Here is a 17,297-nt window from a genome sequence, read left to right as displayed (position 1 = left end):
GAGAAGAAAATAGAGAGCATAGGAGAGAAGAAAATAGAGAGCATAGGAGAGAAGAAAATAGAGAGCATAGGAGAAAAGAAAATAGAGAGCATAGGAGAAAAGAAAATAGAGAGCATAGGAGAAAAGAAAATAGAGAGCATAGGGCAGAATACAGAACATAGGAGGGAAGAGAGGAGAGAGCATAGGTGGGGAAGAGGGAGCATAGGAGAGGAGAGAAGAGAAGAGAGAGCAAAGGGGAGAAAAGAAGAGAGAGCATAGGGGAGAAGAGAAGAGTGAGGGTCCAGAGAGATTAAACATTGAAGTGAAAAGTAAGAACCCCAAGACCATCATTGCTTGTCTTTATAGGGAATCTCTTGTATGAATCATATAGTCATTGCCTGATTTTATCCCCTTCATGGCAGCATACAATGCAAGCTCCTGAACAGGAACTCACCCTCTCTCGTAGTCTAGGGTCATAGGTGATCTCGATGCCCTCGCTGTGCGAGTTATGCTTCATGATGGTACAAGCTGTCTGTAAGGGAAAATAATGATGAAATAAATATTTTATATTATGCACCTGTACAGTGAACATTCACTTACATTACCCCCAGACCATGATATTCTATAATACCCATAACTTTACACAATAAAGTGAACCTGTGACGACTGACATCTGGTGGTTGTCTCTACTGGCTATAAATTACATTATATTGCTGGGGAGGGTTACGTTTAAAAGAACCTAATGATTTGGCCAAACGAGGGTTTTGCTTTAAAAAAATCCCATTAGACAGCTGTCACTCAAACATGTATCCTTATTGAATGATTTTGATGACAACTCCAACATTTCTCATCCTATTATATTTTAGAAGTACTAATAAATCATAATTTGTTCTGTTTAGATCCAATAACACCAAATGATGTCTGGCAGTCAGAGATTTGATTATTCTAGTCCTCAGTAAATTTACAAAATCCTCAGCTGGCAAGTTCAAGAAGGAGGGGTGCTAACAAACTGGCGGAAAGAGGGAGGAAGACATTGGTTGCCTTGGAGACAGGTGGAGAGAAATGATTCTATTTCTGTGAAAGGGTTTTGCTTATTTATTTTTTTTACTTGAATGCCCACTAAGCAAACCGACTCAACCCTTTCATCACCATTGGCATTTTACGCCCCGTGCCATACGCAGCAAACAAAGAAAGACAAACCCAAAATCGGGCCTATCAGTCCAGACATTGGATAGCAACCTCCGAGTCTGGCTTTATTTTTTGTAGGCCGAACCAGTTTGGTCAACACACAACGGTCCACAGGAACATGCGCTGGAAACACGACAATTGCTGCAGGTCGACTTCCCTTTGCCTAAGCAGGAGAGTTTGGGCTACTACAGTGCTTAAGGAGTAAGATAACACAGGAAACAGCACAGAATCCTTGCACCATCTGACTGTTCTCTATCACCAGTTTTATGTGTACCTGTGGCCATGCAATGAACATTCATGTATTTACTATTCTTGGAAAGTCCTCACTGACCTTTGTTGCTGAAGACACTATGGAGAAATTCATTGTTAAATAAACACTACAATATGTACTGTGTACATTGAGTCTTTAATGTGATATTAGGCATGACCATAAAAGATGTGATATAAAATCATAAAATACACTTGCCTGCTTAGCCCGAATCAGATCACTGGAGAAGACATGGGTGAATTTTACACTGCTGAGGAATTTCCCGGCTGCTTCGGCCTGCTTAAAGCCAACTTCAGAGAGTGGCTCATCTACACCCTGCCCTGTGGACATGATACATGGGCTGATTCAATACACCAAGCATAAGAGCAATGTACAAAGTATAATAGCTACAATGAGTAATCATGTTTCTACAATCCATTCCAAAAATTGCAATGTTGGTATTTCACCAGCTACAAAATTCACATCTCCTTAGATCCCTAGATTGACGTTTTTATATTCACAGCACCCTTGGTACCTTTTTTTTTTTTAAAGCACCCCTGGACCAAAACAAATATCTAATGCAATAGCAATAAATTATTTGTAACCCAGGCTGTGGAGGATTGAACATAAAATATATACAGAAAAGTTGCAATGAATTTAAAGATCACATGCATTCCACAATAGCCACAATAACTGACCTATACCCCACATAACAGATGCACCACTGTCAGATCATGGTAACTTCCATCCCTTTTTCTCATTAGACAGCCTACTGACTACCATACTCCCGTTCCCACACTGCTTTGTACAGCCCCTAATGCCTGATGCTGAATTCTAACATTCACACCTTCACAGCTACTTCTCTCTGCTCCTTAGGTCACATGTCTGTTAGGATAATTTACTGTCTGAACCCTTGTGACATCTACTTCTTGTAATCTCTTAATATGAAGAAGAGACAGAATAATTCTTACCTTGCAGTAGTTTTTCTTTATTGTAGCGTGTCTCCCCACTGCATAGAGGAGAGATACAAATTGTAAGAATAACTGCATATCCCATAGATATGAATCAGCAGACAAAGCAATATACAATAATGCATACATGTGTCATGCACAATCCTGCTCTTCGTCATCTCCACCATGACACCTATGCTTGTTAGGGATTGTTTGAAGCTCGGACCCATTACCGGTGTGAAAGAGGACCCAGGCCAGAAATACCGTGCATTTTCTTTGGAGTATATCTGCTACTGCAGGTTAAAGTGCACATAAAGCAATAATAAAAATATTGTTTAGTTTTTGGATAGTTGGAAAGTTCTGATCCTTCCCAACTCGATCATTTTTCTGTTGTGTCCATGCTAGTTGGTAGGCAAATCCAACATTTTAGGGTTGTCAGCAGTACAAGAGGTGCGGAGATATACTTCGTAAATCTCTCCAATGGGACAGACAAACTCACATTAGCAAAAAAGTAAAAGTATATATATATTAATATATATACATACACCATTTTAATATTATTATTAATATTATTATTATTATTATTATTAATAAACAGTATTTATATAGCACCAACATATTATGCAGCGCTGTACATTAAATAGGGGTAGCAAATGACAGACAGATACAGACAGTGATACAGGAAGAGAGGACCTTGCCCCGAAGAGCTTACAATCTAGGAGGTGGGGGAAGTAACACACAATAGGCGGGGGATACCGTCTGATGATAACCATAGGCTTTAATTATCACTTTATAGGCTATTAAAACACACAGACCTGGAAGATTCCCACTGGGGAACGTTTGAGGGAATATTTGATTCCGTTTTATAAGTAGAGCTGAAGTATAATAACATACATTACCATGTTTTTTTTTTTCATAAAATCCCCTGCACTACTCAGGACTTTTTGAGTAGGATTGCAGTCCCTTTCCATGTGGCTTCTCATTGTGCAACCTCCCTCTTATGCCCCAGAAGACAGCATGAATTTCCAAAAGCCCAGAATCATGATTTCACAGGAGCTGGTAACTACCATGTACTATATACATTCCTTTTATCTATATGCAGAGTAGGGGTGTAGTGGGGCAGGTATGCATAGGCGCGCTGCGCCCTCACTTTTTTCGGGAACGAGGCGTTTACATAACAATGATGCGCATGTGCACTCGCCTTGCATAGTACAGTGCCCTCTCTTCTTTTTTTATGACTACACCCCTAGTGCAGAGACTGATGATAAAATAAATTAAATACTGCTAACAACCTCTATTACATTTTAGAGCACATTCACCAGTTTCCAAATATGTAACTACAATACAAAACAACAGCAGAACAAATGCTGTATGTTCTTTTATTATTCTTGCTTGCCATATACACAATTCTGCGTTGCAGCAACACACCCTCCCTATGTGCAGGGCATTCATTGTGAATGTGAACCCAATGTATTGTACATTTTTATCTGTTATGGTGCAATGGCATCACAATTATAATGAATGAATTATAATGAATGGGATGTTGCATCATAACACATGTGAATGTATATTGTAACACATGTGAATGTATATTGTAACACATGTGAATGTATATTGTAACACATGTGCATACAGTACAACAAGAAAGGTACAATGCAATTCTTAACATGTTATTAGTATTATGTGTTTGTCCCTGGATAATGACTATATTCACACATATAAAATAAATGCAGAAATCTCAGCTGATCCAGTAGAGTGGGATGGGGTGAGCTGTGAGCCCCACAATCCAGGATTTGATCCCCTCTGTCTGTGACCTTTCTCTCCTGCTGATCTGCAGGCAGACTGATAGCAGCAGATGTTCTGTGTTACACAGCAGCTACTTACTGTCTGACGATGGTCAAGGCGAAGCTGGCCATGGTTGGATCCGCTACCAAGCACACACATGCCCCGATCACCGAGCCCCCAGCCTTCCTCTGCTCTGCATTGCGGGGCGACTCTGGGATTGATACAATGTAATACCGCCTCAGCCAATCACGGCCCGGGAGAGACACAAGCTCGCGCAGACATGGGCTCACGGGCACGCTGATTGGCTGCCGCAGACAACGTGGACATTGACTGGCGTATGTGCACCTTCCTCTTGGTTAGCCTTGGCTTGGTACTTTATTGTGGGAGGAAGTCAGTCATAGAGGTAAGCTGAGAATGTTCAGTCATTGTAAGGTGTCATGGCAATAATTAGCACTGCTATTGGCTTATGGCACCAAGTAAAGTCTGAGGGTCCTCACAGCTGTGCCTGGAACACTTCAGTCTCTTTACAGACTAGTAAAGGGGCCCTGTCACCAGTTCTCACCTCCTAAAGGGGCCCTGTCACCAGTTCTCACCTCCTAAAGGGGCCCTGTCACCTGTTTACACTTCACTAAGAGACCCTGCCACCAACTAACACTTCTTAATGAGGCCCTGTCACCAGTTTACACTTCTTAATGGGACCCTGTCACCAGTTTACACTTCTTAATGGGACCCTGTCACCAGTTTACACTTTTTAAGGAGGCACTGTCACCAGCTCACACGTTCTAAAGTGGCCCTGTCACCAGATTACACTTCTTAAAGGGGCTCTGTCACTAGTTTACGCTTAATAATGGGCCCTTGTCACCAGTTCACACTTCTTAAAGGGACCCTGTCACAAGTTTACACTTCTTAATGGGGTCCTGTCACCAGTTTACACTTCTTAAAGGGGCCCTGTCACCAGTTTACAGTTCTTAATGGGACCCTGTCACCAGTTTACACTTTTTAAGGAGGCCCTGTCACCAGCTCACACGTCGTAAAGTGGCCCTGTCACCAGTTTACACTTCTTAAAGGGGCCCTGTCACAAGTTTACACTTCTTAATGGGGCCATGTCACCAGTTTACACTACTTAAAGGGACCCTGTCACCAGTTTACACTTCTTAAAGGGGCCCTGTCACCAGTTTACACTTCTTGAGACCCTGTCACTATCACACTTTTTAAAGAGGTCCTGTCACCTGCTTTTATTTTTAAAGAGGTCCTGTCACCAGTTTACACTTAAATGGGCCCTGTCACCAGCTTAAACTTCTTAAAGGGGCCCTGGCACCAGTTTACACTTCTTAAAAGAAGGTCCTGTTACTATCTCACACTTTACTGCCACCAATTTATACTTCTTTGAGTAACCCTGCCAGTCGTTTACATTTCTTAAAGAGACCCTAACCCAACTGCACCCAATGTGGTCACATCAGGTTTAAAACAACCTGGTTAGGTTACAAAAAACCTAGATGAAATAGTTCCTGTTGTCTCTGTGGCCCATGTATCTTACTCTCCCTTTGTTGCCCCATTAAAAAATTTTCATCAGTGCTGGAAAGTTTAATTCAAATTAAATTTTAAAAGATTTGTTCCTTGAAAAAATAGCAGCTGCAGGTCTTGCTTTCTGTGAGGAAGCAGTGGTCTCATTACCGAGGTCCTATAGACCCCATCCTGAGCTGTTGATCTAATGTAAGTAGAAATATTGCAGAATTATGTTCTTGAACTGTAAGGGGTCCATTTATAAATTATTCACCTGTCAATTTAGCTGTTTTTTTCATCCAGTTGTATTCAATTCTCCATTCATTGCATATTAACACTACAACTCATTCTGCCACCTAGTGGCCGGAAATGTGGCGGATTCCTAATGACTTTGCTGTACTATTATTAATAATAAACAGTATTTATATAGCGCCAACATTTTACGCAGCGCTGTACATTAAATAGGAGTTGCAAACGATAGACAGATACAGACAGTGACACAGGAGGAGAGGACCCTGCCCCGAAGAGCTTACAATCTAGTTGTACTGAAAGAACAGTTCACATTAAGAAGTGTGAATTAGTGATATGGCAGCAGGGTGGAACTGCAGAATCTGCAGAATCAGTGGAGACTTTTCTTGAGCTGTTAGGATTTCCTTATCTCTCTCTCTGCTTATTGAGTTTCTGAACTGTAAAAGTCACTGTGTTTCACTGGCTTCATGCTTGTTAGGATTATTAACCCATGAAGAAGTGGAGCCAGCAGTGACATCCCAAAATGTTTTATTTTCTATAAATTAGAAATGTCAGGTAGCATACTTTGACCGGTGACAGTGAAATTAATTGAGAAAAAATCATCTTGAGTGAATTTATATGTCTTAAACAGAATTTATCACTAGAAGAGGGTTCATTTTACACACAGAATATTTTCTTGGTTTTGTACTCTGGCATAGAATGTTGCTGGTACAATACCATACTATACATGGCCACCAGATGCCATAAACCTTCTGTACCTAATGGTAGATGTGACCTGTGCATGTTGTCAGGATTTTATCACGCTAAGAATATTGGTTATAACGGAACTCTATTGCTTTTTAAAGGAAAAATAAAGTTAGCAATTATTGCCTTTTTGGTTGTTTTAGTATTTACATTTTGATGAAGAATGTTGATTATTCTGTATTACTGGTATTACTGAATAGTTGCATAGCTAGCTGTGCTCTGTGGTTTGTACCCTGCAAAATGTGACACAAATGTGTCCCACAGGATCCTGCAACCTGCACGCACATTATTTTCATTTCCCCATCTATAGTAACTTCTTATGTGTCCTTGTCTCTCAGTCTTAGAATTGCAGATTTCTTTGCCTGCGGGAGGGGCAGCACATCACATCCAGTGTGAACTATCTCACCCTAATCTGATTACCATGATTGCATGGCTGAGGTTTGCATTACTGGTCTCAATCAAAGGCAGCGAGTTATAAAAATACCCAGCAGACATTACTGACCAGGGCTGGAGGTACGGTAGATGTTCCCCAGTTCTTACCTGTATCTGACACATTTAGAAGAGTGAAAGTGAATGCTGAAGATCTTTTAGCAAACTTGAGCTGTCCACAAACTTAAATTTCCATCACTGGAAACAATCTTTTTTAATTGTTTCCATTGACTTTAGAACAAACGAGAACAGTTCTATGAAAAGGCGAAAGAGAGGATAAGCAGGAGGCAGCCTGCTCCATCCTCCTCCAGCACTCCCTGTTCCCTGGATTTTCCTTTGAGACGATCACAATGCTTAACTTTGGGCAACAATTGTCTAGCACATCCTTTCTTAACTTTTTTACATGGGGATCCCTTGAAATAACTTTCAGGTCTTAGGGAACCCTTGCTATATTTACTATATCCACAGCTCACAGTATATTAGTGTGGTGGTCAGTAGGTGAATGCTTCTTGGTCAGTGGTAAGAATTTCACCCTTACAGGTGCCATAAAACCATTGGTGTCAGTGATTTTTCCAAGCATATGACCCTTGTGGCTGGGTTCAAACTAACAATATTTTACTTGGTAACAGTAACGGATAACTGGTTGGGTTTTGCAGATGTTTGCAAACATCTCCACAGCATTTGTAAAAGCTTAGCATAGTAATTCCTTTTCTTTCACTTTTTTTGTATTGAAGCTGTTTATGAAAACTACTTGTTAACATTTAATAATGCTTGCACAAGCTTTTTTAGGCATTTGTATGTGGTACTAATTCAAGTCTATGGAGGAGGTAGGGGTGGCAAACTCCCCCTAAACTCTACATGTAGCATCCAGTAACAAAGTACAGCAATGCTGCCGCCTCTTACTATTTGTCCCAAAAACAAGATCATGAACAATGTTAACTATTTTTGGAAGTGATTTTCAGCAATAAAACTTCTCAAAACTACTTGCAAAAATGTTAATTTCAGATGTGCTGAAAACAGCTGCTTAACCATTGAAGCATATGTGCGTGGTTAGGAATTATTTTGTGGGTATGTTTGTACACGGTTGTGTTTGCATTGTGATTCCTGGACGTGACATACGGCTTCTGCCCATTGAGCAGCCCCACACTTCCATTGACTTGGATATGGACACCCACCTACCTGCATGGCAAAGCATTTGCCAAACTCTAAAATAAACTACACGTGCCCATCTGTGGGCAATATCCACATGTGTGTGTGCATGATATATAATGCTAGAGGGTAGTGACCACATATCAATAATTAAACTAATTACACAAAAACTATTGGTAATGGTCTACAATTGGTAAATATAGTGTGTATGGAGAGGTTCAAAAAATATTTTTTTTTCTCAACAAACATGTTTCATTGTTCTGTGTTCACAGACCCAGGGAGGAGCAGCCCTTCTGCAACCCAAATGAGCTGCTTTAGTTTTCAGATGATGGTTTCTGCAATTTGTATTATCTGTGTGTTGGTGCCACCTGGTGGTAGAAGTGTTCAAATACATCTGCTAATGCTGCTAAAAATGCCTTCAGTTTTAAATTGCCATATTATTTTAGATTCAGGACAAATGCTGAATTTTGATTTAAAAAGTATGGTCAGAAGTATATTTATGTCACCTTATAGTGTTTAATGAACAAAAGATATCAGAGTAATAGGGATGCAGACATGCAATATTTATTATACAGAGATTTATAATTGTCATTCACAGTGAATGGATGGGCTTCCCTCCCAGTGATGTCACTGGTCTGGGGATGAATGGATAAGATGTATTTTTGTGATGTCGCTTCTTTCTAGTGATAGTGATAGATAGGCTGCATACAAGATGTCATAAATAATTATCTTTTTCTGTGATACCATTGATCTCCCGTATAATGTTATGATTCTGCATTCTCAGTAATGTTATTTTTTTTGTAAATTGATACAATTTCACTAATGTTGCTTGTTGCATGATTTCAGGTCTTTTCATAAATATTGACTAATATTCAATTAGCTAAATACATTATTTTAATACATCCAATTCTGTCCCCTGCAAAAGGATTCATAATTCCATTTAGCAAGTCATTGTTTTCCATCTGTGCATCATCCAGTGTAATCCATATCACCACACCATTGTGTTATTGTGATATACTGGATTCACCTTCCTGACTATGTGGTACGGCAAACGTTTGTAACATACGACTGACTGAGCAGAATTAAAAATCTATTTAAAGGTAAAATAGTTGTCAGGCATTTAAACAGTGTTTTACTTGTTTGCCTACTGTTCTGCTTTACAAGTTAATAAATGGCTGAGTGAAGCTGAAACAATAGCGGCCTTCACTCCATGTCAGGAAGTGCAATCAGCTGTTTTTTTCTGCTGTAAATTTCACATGAAATGTGAACATGGACTTTGCCCATTACAGTTGCTTAGTTCACATAGTTTGATGTTGTGTAAAATGTGGCATTTAATTCTTGGAGCATAATGAACAAGGCGTTGTATGAACTTTTATGTGGCTTCTCCCAAGATTGCAAATAAGAAAGCAAAGTTTTCCTGAGTATAAATTTAAAAGGATTTCTGGTTTAATGAAGTCACAACATATCTCTTATCATAAGCTCCTGATATTACTTAAAGGATCACTCCACGGAATAATATTCTGTTAAAGGTGGTGGACTGAATCATTGGCCCTGATTTATTAAAGCTCTTCAAGGCTGGAGAGGATGCACTTTCATCAGTGAAGCTGGGTGATCCAGCAAACCTGGAATGGGTCTGGTCCAGGATTCAAAACATTTGCCAGCCCCCCTAGCAGTATTCCTGAGTGTGACTCGGGGTATATTTTCTAGGCAAAAATTGGTATTCCCGAGTCACACTCAGGGTAGCTTTTAACTAAAAAAAAACCCACTTAACTTGTCCTGTCGCTGTATGACGGCATCCTGCTGGTCCCCACAGGTCCTGGGGACACGTCCTCCTCCTCAATTGCCAGCTGCGAACTGCAGAGACGAGATCTACAGGGTTTCCCGGTGACGTTGGTAAATCGGTGCAGGTGGGCAGGCTCGGATTGGCGGGAAATTTAAATATTTTGTATTGGATGTAATACAAAATAGCTGTATTGAGTCCAATACAAAGTAATATTCATATAATATATATAAAATTAATATATATATATATGCTACTTTACAGTTACATTATGTTTAAATATTTTTTTGTTTTTTTAACAGATTTTTGTGTTTTTGTTTTTTAAAGTTTATTAATAAATGTATTAAATATCGGTTAGTTCGGGCTAAGAATTATAGCCTACAATGAGAAATACATTTCCATGCAAAAAATTGTACTGCTTTTTGCATGGAAATTTGGACTGAATTAGACCGCTAGGGAGGTTAAAAAATAACAAATGACTTTGAAGAAATCCATTCCAGGTTTGCTGGATCATCCAGCTTCACTGATGAAAGTGTATCCATTCCAGCCTTGGAGCGCTTTAATAAATCAGGCCCATTGTCTTTAATCCAATATGTCTTGTATATAATTCGGTGGTGATACTCTCTGCCATCATTCCATCAAGGGGGGCGGGGACTTCTTACTTAATATCTTACAAAGGGTTTATCGTTCACACATTATTATTTATGACACCTAGATTAAAAATTTGCACAGGTGTTTGATTTTTGTCTCAGTGAAGAACTTGTTATATGATACACATGCACTGGTATACTTATTATCTCATAATTTTAGGGTCATCATTTTATTTATCATGTTTAATATACTTTTTGTTTGTATATATACATATATATATATATATATACATATATTTACTTGACTAATATTTAGTAGTATTGCTTTAGGGCCAATTCAGACCCTTGGTTAGCTGCAACAATCTGACGTAGCACAACTGCAATCCCAACAACCCTGTCAAGAAAGGTTGGGAACCATTTTTTGGGTGGGTCTGTGGCAGATCGCAGCACAGTTACCAAAAGCGATTAATAAAAGCCTGACAAAACTTGAAAAATTTCCACTGAAATGAATGATCTGGCGACAGGGTCATTTTACCAGCAGCCCACTGCCTGCTTCCCTTGCCCTCCTGGTTTGCACAGCTATTTTGCACAAAGGCCTGTTGGCTATTACAGACACCTGTCGCTGGGAGAGTGTCAAAGTTTTGTTTTTTTCACTGTATTAAGTCAAGGACGGCGTGTTCACTGAATCCAAGTGAAAATGTAGCCTTTAAACCTTGATCACAATTGCTGGGCAGCTGACAGAAGTTATAAAACCTTATCAAAACACTCCCTACAATGGCTTGGCGCACGATGAAAGACCCAACACGTTTATTGACCCTATTATCTGTGCAGTGATAGTGCTGCATGGTATAATTTGAACATAAAAAGAATGGAAATATTTGAAATGCTTCTACAGAAGAATAATGTTTTCAGGCTGCCAGCCATATGTTGCTCTGTATTTACAATATGTACTGCTGTTTTCTGCATTTATTTATATTTTTTAAATCCTAGTCCGGTATCAAAAAAAAAATCTTTGATTTAACTGGGTATTTTGGGACACAGGTCAATCCAAGATCATTTAAGAATGGCCTATCATAACCAACTCAAAAAGAGTACAAAATACTTTAACCTGTAAGGGAGGGGAAAAATAAACTAAGCAGATGTAATTTTATGTTTCCCCTCTTTAATAAATGTTTTAGAAATGAATCACAAATAATATTTTATTGCCATTTTTGGTGATCACTGATTAAAATGTTGACAGTGACTGCCGCATTATTTTTTTCCCCAAGATCAACACTTGAGTCAAGGTAGGTTCCTGTATTTCAAGTAATAAAGTAGTTTAAATTCGGATCAGATTATATTCAAGTAAATCTGGCAAATTCTTAGTCTGATATGTATGCTGGGTGAGTAACACCCTTTCCCCTTTCATGCTCTTTCCCGTTAATTTACAGCCATTCCTTATAGCTGTAACATGAAAACAAATCTTGAAGTGGGAGCTTGTGGTAAGCCTCCAGGTAACATACCATCTACATTCTGCAAATGCTGAAGCAATGTAGTCCTAAAGCTGGTATTAGTGCCTTAGTACTAATAAACCTTCTGCAATAATACATACTTATCCGCCTGTCTGTACTCTACTTTTTTCCAGTACACTGGGCTGCGCAGTGTAGAAAGCATGGGAGTTACGTCAACCAGGACTAGCCAATCAAGATGGCTGAAGATTGGAAACTCTGAAGAAGACCGGGTTAGATGGTAGCACCTATGATGGAGTGAGGACAGGTGAGTGTATTTTAAAACAGATTAGGCAGATACATTTTTTTGTCCCGGTCCCCATTTTTTGTTTTTAAACTATAGTTCTGAGAGTTCACTGGTTGGGTTTAGGACTACTTTAGTGTTTCCACAGGTCCTACAATAATTGCCTTACTTTAGGTAAGAATGGGCTGGTATTATTGTTAATATTATTGATAAACAGGATTTATTAAGCGCCAACATATTACGCAGTGCTGTACATTAAATAGGGGTTGCAAATAAAAGACAGATACAGACAGTGATACAGGAGGAGGAGAGGACCCTGCCCAGAAGAGCTTACAATCTAGGAGGTGGGGGAAGTAACACACAATAGGAGGGGGGATATGTAGTGGTGCGAAGTATTGAGGGCTTAGGAGATAGATTAGGACTGGTAGACAAGTTTGAAATATTGGTTTTTGAAAGCTTTTTTAAATGAGCAGAAAGTAGGAGCAAGCCGAATAGGATAAGGAAGACCATTCCAGAGAGTCCGGGCAGCTCTAGGACTGTTGTTAATTTTCAAAGGTAAGAATACTAAGCATTGCACAATTTAAGTGCTCTACCTGCACTAAACAATAGTCTTGGAAGCATTGCCAACAATAAAGCATTGCTATCAAATAAAAGTTGGAGCATGGCCATGTTTAACAGTCGACAGGAAGCTAATATAGTATAATGCTGATATAGAAGACAGGGTTGATAAGGTTACCTATGCCAAGTGAAGAGTTAATACCAATCAAAGTCCTGTCCCTAAAGGACCCTGTTTTATGTGAGCAAAGGGCAGAATTTGACCAAGCAGTAAATTAAGCATCTTAAAGCTCATGTCACATTGTTGGCAGTTTTCTGGTTAGGTGCTAAGCAACTGGGAATGCTGTTATTAAAATGTTGCCCATTGTGCATGGGGCAAAACAACAACAAACATTATGTAAACCCAGGCGAACATAGCTGCCTTCTTCTGATGGAATGCTATCACGTATGCTTTGCTAGGATAGACGGACTGTACTTTTATAGCAGACAATGGAGTAGATCAAAGGGGTCAGCCCACCCAAAACCAAGGCTTAAACATGAAAGGCTGGGCTGTGCCATGGACATAGATTTGGGTGGGAGTTGTGTGCCTGTAATCTACATATCTGATTGGTAACAATGGCAACTTGGTTTAATCCACAGAATGTCGGCCTGTTTTTTACTTGGAAAGCCAAATAAATAAACTGTTAAAAGTCCAACTCTGAAGGGCTCCACCTTGCATTATATATATAATAAATACTGAATATAAAAAGTACATACCTATAAAACAAAATATATATTTGTTTGCCATAACGCAAATCACATAGGGTCTTCTTCGGCTCTTCTCCTGGGCTGTTCTTTGCGTCAGTATACAGTGTGAGCAGGGCACCATGATGTTCCCTAGGGTTGTGGGGTCAGAATGCTTTGCACTCACAGAATTTCCTTAGCTCAGTGACACTAGGTACAGTCATCAACACATCAGACATCGATTTTTTTATTTTTGCTGTAATAGCTTTTGATTAAAGATAAGTATTATTAGAAAAGCTGCCTAACTTGGGGCAGCAGACATTGCACAAATGTGGCCAAAGTATAGTACCAAATTAGATAAGACAACATTTTTGAAGGAGAAATGAGAAATAGTTAAGCTGCGTACACACGTCCAATTTTTATCGTTGGAAATGAACGACGAACGAACGACCAATTGGCCAAAAATCGCTTGTAAAAAAAGTAACCATCGACGCCGACGAACGAGGATAGTCGTTGGAAATGAACGACCGGACCGGCGGATCCGATTGGACGACGATCGTTGACCATCTATCGTGTGTACGGTCGTTCAGTGATCGTGCATGTTCTGAGCATGCGCGATGAACGAACATTCGATCGATACAGGCTGTATTGTGTATGTGAGTGTATGTGTGTGTATATATATACGTGTGTACAATATCTTTGAACGATCGTGTCGTTATCTGTATGTACAGGATCGGTGCTATAGGATCGTTCGCAGATATCGTGCAGGATCGTTCGTTTACAAACGATAATAATTGGAAGTGTGTACGTAGCTTTACCCAGCAAGTTGTGTTTAGACTGATTAATTTTTTGTGACACTAAAATGAGTAAGCTTTGTACAGACAGCGCTGTTCAGTTCTATGACGCGGCAAGGACGAGTGGATTCCATAGGAATTGACAGAGGTCAATTCAAGTCAGTTTTCAGTCATTGGTTTAGTGATCAACCATAGTTGATTGCTAAACAATATCAGATATGCTGGTTATCTAATGCATAGGAGATTTAAAAAATTGTGATGAGGCAGGGAAGGTTATTTTATCACATCACCAGTCCCTGATGTAATAAAGTAATGTAATTAAACTTTAATTTTTTTGCTATTTTGCTTTAAAGCCGAACTAAAGTTGAAATAAAAAATCCCACTTACCTTTATTCTACAGATCCCTTCAGAGCTGTCTTTGAATCAGTCTTGTCCTAGTTTCTTCCTTTGTTCCAGCTTGGATGAAGCACCGGACAGACGCCACCATCTTCCTCCATCATTTTAATTCTTCTACCTACATCACCCGATCTTGCACTGCACAGCCATGAGATCAGGTGATGTATCCTGATGTATTTGTAAAAAAGTGCCAATCTCACTGCGCATGTGTGACTTCAATGACTGAAAAAGAGTAGCATGTGACCTTCTGTGATATGACATTTTTACCTTATATAGCTGGGTTATCTACCCTTTTATATTAAGTAAAATTTAATTCAAAGTAGACATACTTATTGCACTATAGCTATATAGCACAAAAAATTACTTTTATTATAGAATTGCACTGTGTTCATTTTTTTTTTTGCAGTCTAATAAATACTAATATTAACTTCCTAGTAAATCTGTCCCAAAGCACCAGACATAGACCTGTTTTAAATGTATTTTTCTGACTCAAGGGGTCATCTTTCTATAAAGAATGACTTTTTTTGCTTAATTCCAGTATATTCTCCTGCTTTCTGCCAGCTGAAACAATACCAAGGGTTTGATTTTCCTCGACAGTTTGGAACTCTTTCCTGTTTTGCTGAAGGGAGAGTTGGCAGTGTCGCTTAATTCGCAAACCATATTTTGCCTGGAGAACTAGCGTGGGATAAGAACAATGAAGCAGCTATCTGAAATGAAATAAAAGTGATAAAGAATCGCTGGAAGAATTCAAGGGAGACACTGCATGACTTAAGCAGGGTTGGAAAAATCCCCATATGCCAATTTTTTTTATTTTTTAAATAATATTATAACTTAATGACCTTTAGAGCCTAAAGTTCCACAGCTCAGTTGGATCAATTTCATGTAGAATATTATTTAAGCTTATATGTTTGTAAACAAATATTTGATATATATTACATGGCAAAGAATAAAATGACTGAATAGACAGCATAGGTATTTCCTTTTAGACCGATCTGGAGAGGGAAGAGTCCCAGCTTTTATTTACATTTTTGTTTGAGCTACTGAGCTATGTTAACAATGCATTTAGGAAGGAAATGATAAAAGTTCTACCTGCTAGCAGAAAGGCAGAACACAATAATTATATATATAAAAATACATTTTCAGCTTTGACTATTACTTTATAACAAATGTATTGTATTATGTTAAAGGGTCAGGTCACCCAAAATTGATGTTTTAGTTTTTGGTAGGAATTGAAGCACAAGGCTTAGGCTTTTAAATTTATTTGATTGTTGTACAAATCACTGACTGTTGGAAGTCGTAATAAAAATAATTTTTACCCATTATTATTGTATTTTTCGAAACCTATTAGTTCTTTAATGCAGAAATGACATGCCATGTTCTTTCTGCAATAAAAATAAACTTATCTGCCTGTTCACAATTGTCTTTATAATGTACACTGAGCTGCACATGGATATGTACAACTCTTCCTAGAATACATGAACGTCATAACGACCTGCCCAATTATTAAATTATTTTAATAATAATAATTATTAATAATTTAACAGGATTTTTGTAGAGCCAACATATTATGCAGCGCTGTACATTAAATAGGCCAATCAAAGCAGCGGAAGACTCTGAAGCCAGAAGGGGAACAGGTAAAGATGCTGGTGATGGAGCAAAGAGTTAAATAACTGTGAACAGGCAGGTAAGTTTGTTCCTTGCAGAAGAGACATCACCTTCTGAATAATCTTCCGTTATTCGGACTGCAAGACCAGCAGCAGCAGGAGGCGCCAGTGAGTCTGCAAAGGACAGTGCAGGCAAGGAGGTGAGTGTTGCGTTTTCATTTTAACACCTGTCTGACATGTTATTTTTATTTTAAATTGCAATATGGCTTTTTCGAGCATTGATTTCAGCAAATAAATTGTGGAGGGAAAGGGGTCATTATTTTTGTGTAAATAGAAAATCATTTCTTTGTATCTATATTATAGGGTTTATTATCAATATTTTTACACAAAATTCACAAAACATTTATCCAAAATCTACAAATTTTCCACATTTTATTCAATTATAAAATTTAATCAACTTTTACTTCAGATTTACTTCTGATAGATTTTCTACTTAAATCCAACATGAAAAATGTGTGAATTCTGGATAAAATGTGGGTGAAAGTAAAAGTTTTTATGTTGACCCTTATGTCTAAAATGGCACCCAGAATCTTTATAATACATCTGAAATGACATGCCTAATAATATTATGTACCTTCCATTCTAGACAGTACATTCCTACCAACCAGTACTTTCCATAGATGCCTGGGAGGAAACATTAAGCCTGGTCTTACGATGAATAATAGTCTAGCCCTGTCTGCCCAGTCCTGTGCCAATTTGGAGCCACAAAGGTGTTTAAATTAACGGGTGAACTGAAACATCGACACAGGAAAAGGCACCAGCTTATGAAATTATATATCCTGTTTTGTATGTCTGGAAATTCTGAGAGTCCCCTATCACCATAGAATTTGATGATAAAGTT

At 38.7% G+C, this 17,297-nt stretch overlaps 1 protein-coding gene and 1 long non-coding RNA gene across 3 annotated transcripts in view; one reads left to right on the top strand and one right to left on the bottom strand.

The window, feature by feature from the left end:
* TIGAR (TP53 induced glycolysis regulatory phosphatase) overlaps positions 1–4,393 on the bottom strand; it is an 11,604-nt gene extending 7,211 nt beyond the window's left edge. The window contains exons 1-4 of the mRNA XM_072400373.1: positions 4,249–4,393; positions 2,386–2,423; positions 1,630–1,755; positions 434–507 (exon numbers count right to left, since the gene is read on the bottom strand). Coding sequence (XP_072256474.1) covers positions 434–507; positions 1,630–1,755; positions 2,386–2,423; positions 4,249–4,280 — 270 coding nt within the window. The 5' untranslated portion in view covers positions 4,281–4,393. The remainder of the gene's footprint in view (positions 1–433; positions 508–1,629; positions 1,756–2,385; positions 2,424–4,248) is intronic.
* Positions 4,394–4,469: 76 nt separating this feature from the next.
* LOC140323373 (uncharacterized) lies at positions 4,470–16,112 on the top strand. 2 transcript variants are annotated; one of them, XR_011919365.1, is made up of 4 exons: positions 4,470–4,552; positions 12,218–12,348; positions 14,797–14,950; positions 15,331–16,112. It is a non-coding gene; the product is annotated as an uncharacterized lncRNA (long non-coding RNA). The 2 variants fall into 2 exon arrangements; XR_011919366.1 differs by lacking the exon at positions 14,797–14,950.
* The last annotated feature ends 1,185 nt before the right edge of the window (positions 16,113–17,297 follow it).

The sequence above is a fragment of the Pyxicephalus adspersus genome, chromosome 2 (assembly GCF_032062135.1).
Source record: "Pyxicephalus adspersus chromosome 2, UCB_Pads_2.0, whole genome shotgun sequence".
Classification (NCBI taxonomy): domain Eukaryota; kingdom Metazoa; phylum Chordata; class Amphibia; order Anura; family Pyxicephalidae; genus Pyxicephalus; species Pyxicephalus adspersus.
This window is presented reverse-complemented; position numbering and strand designations above follow the sequence as displayed.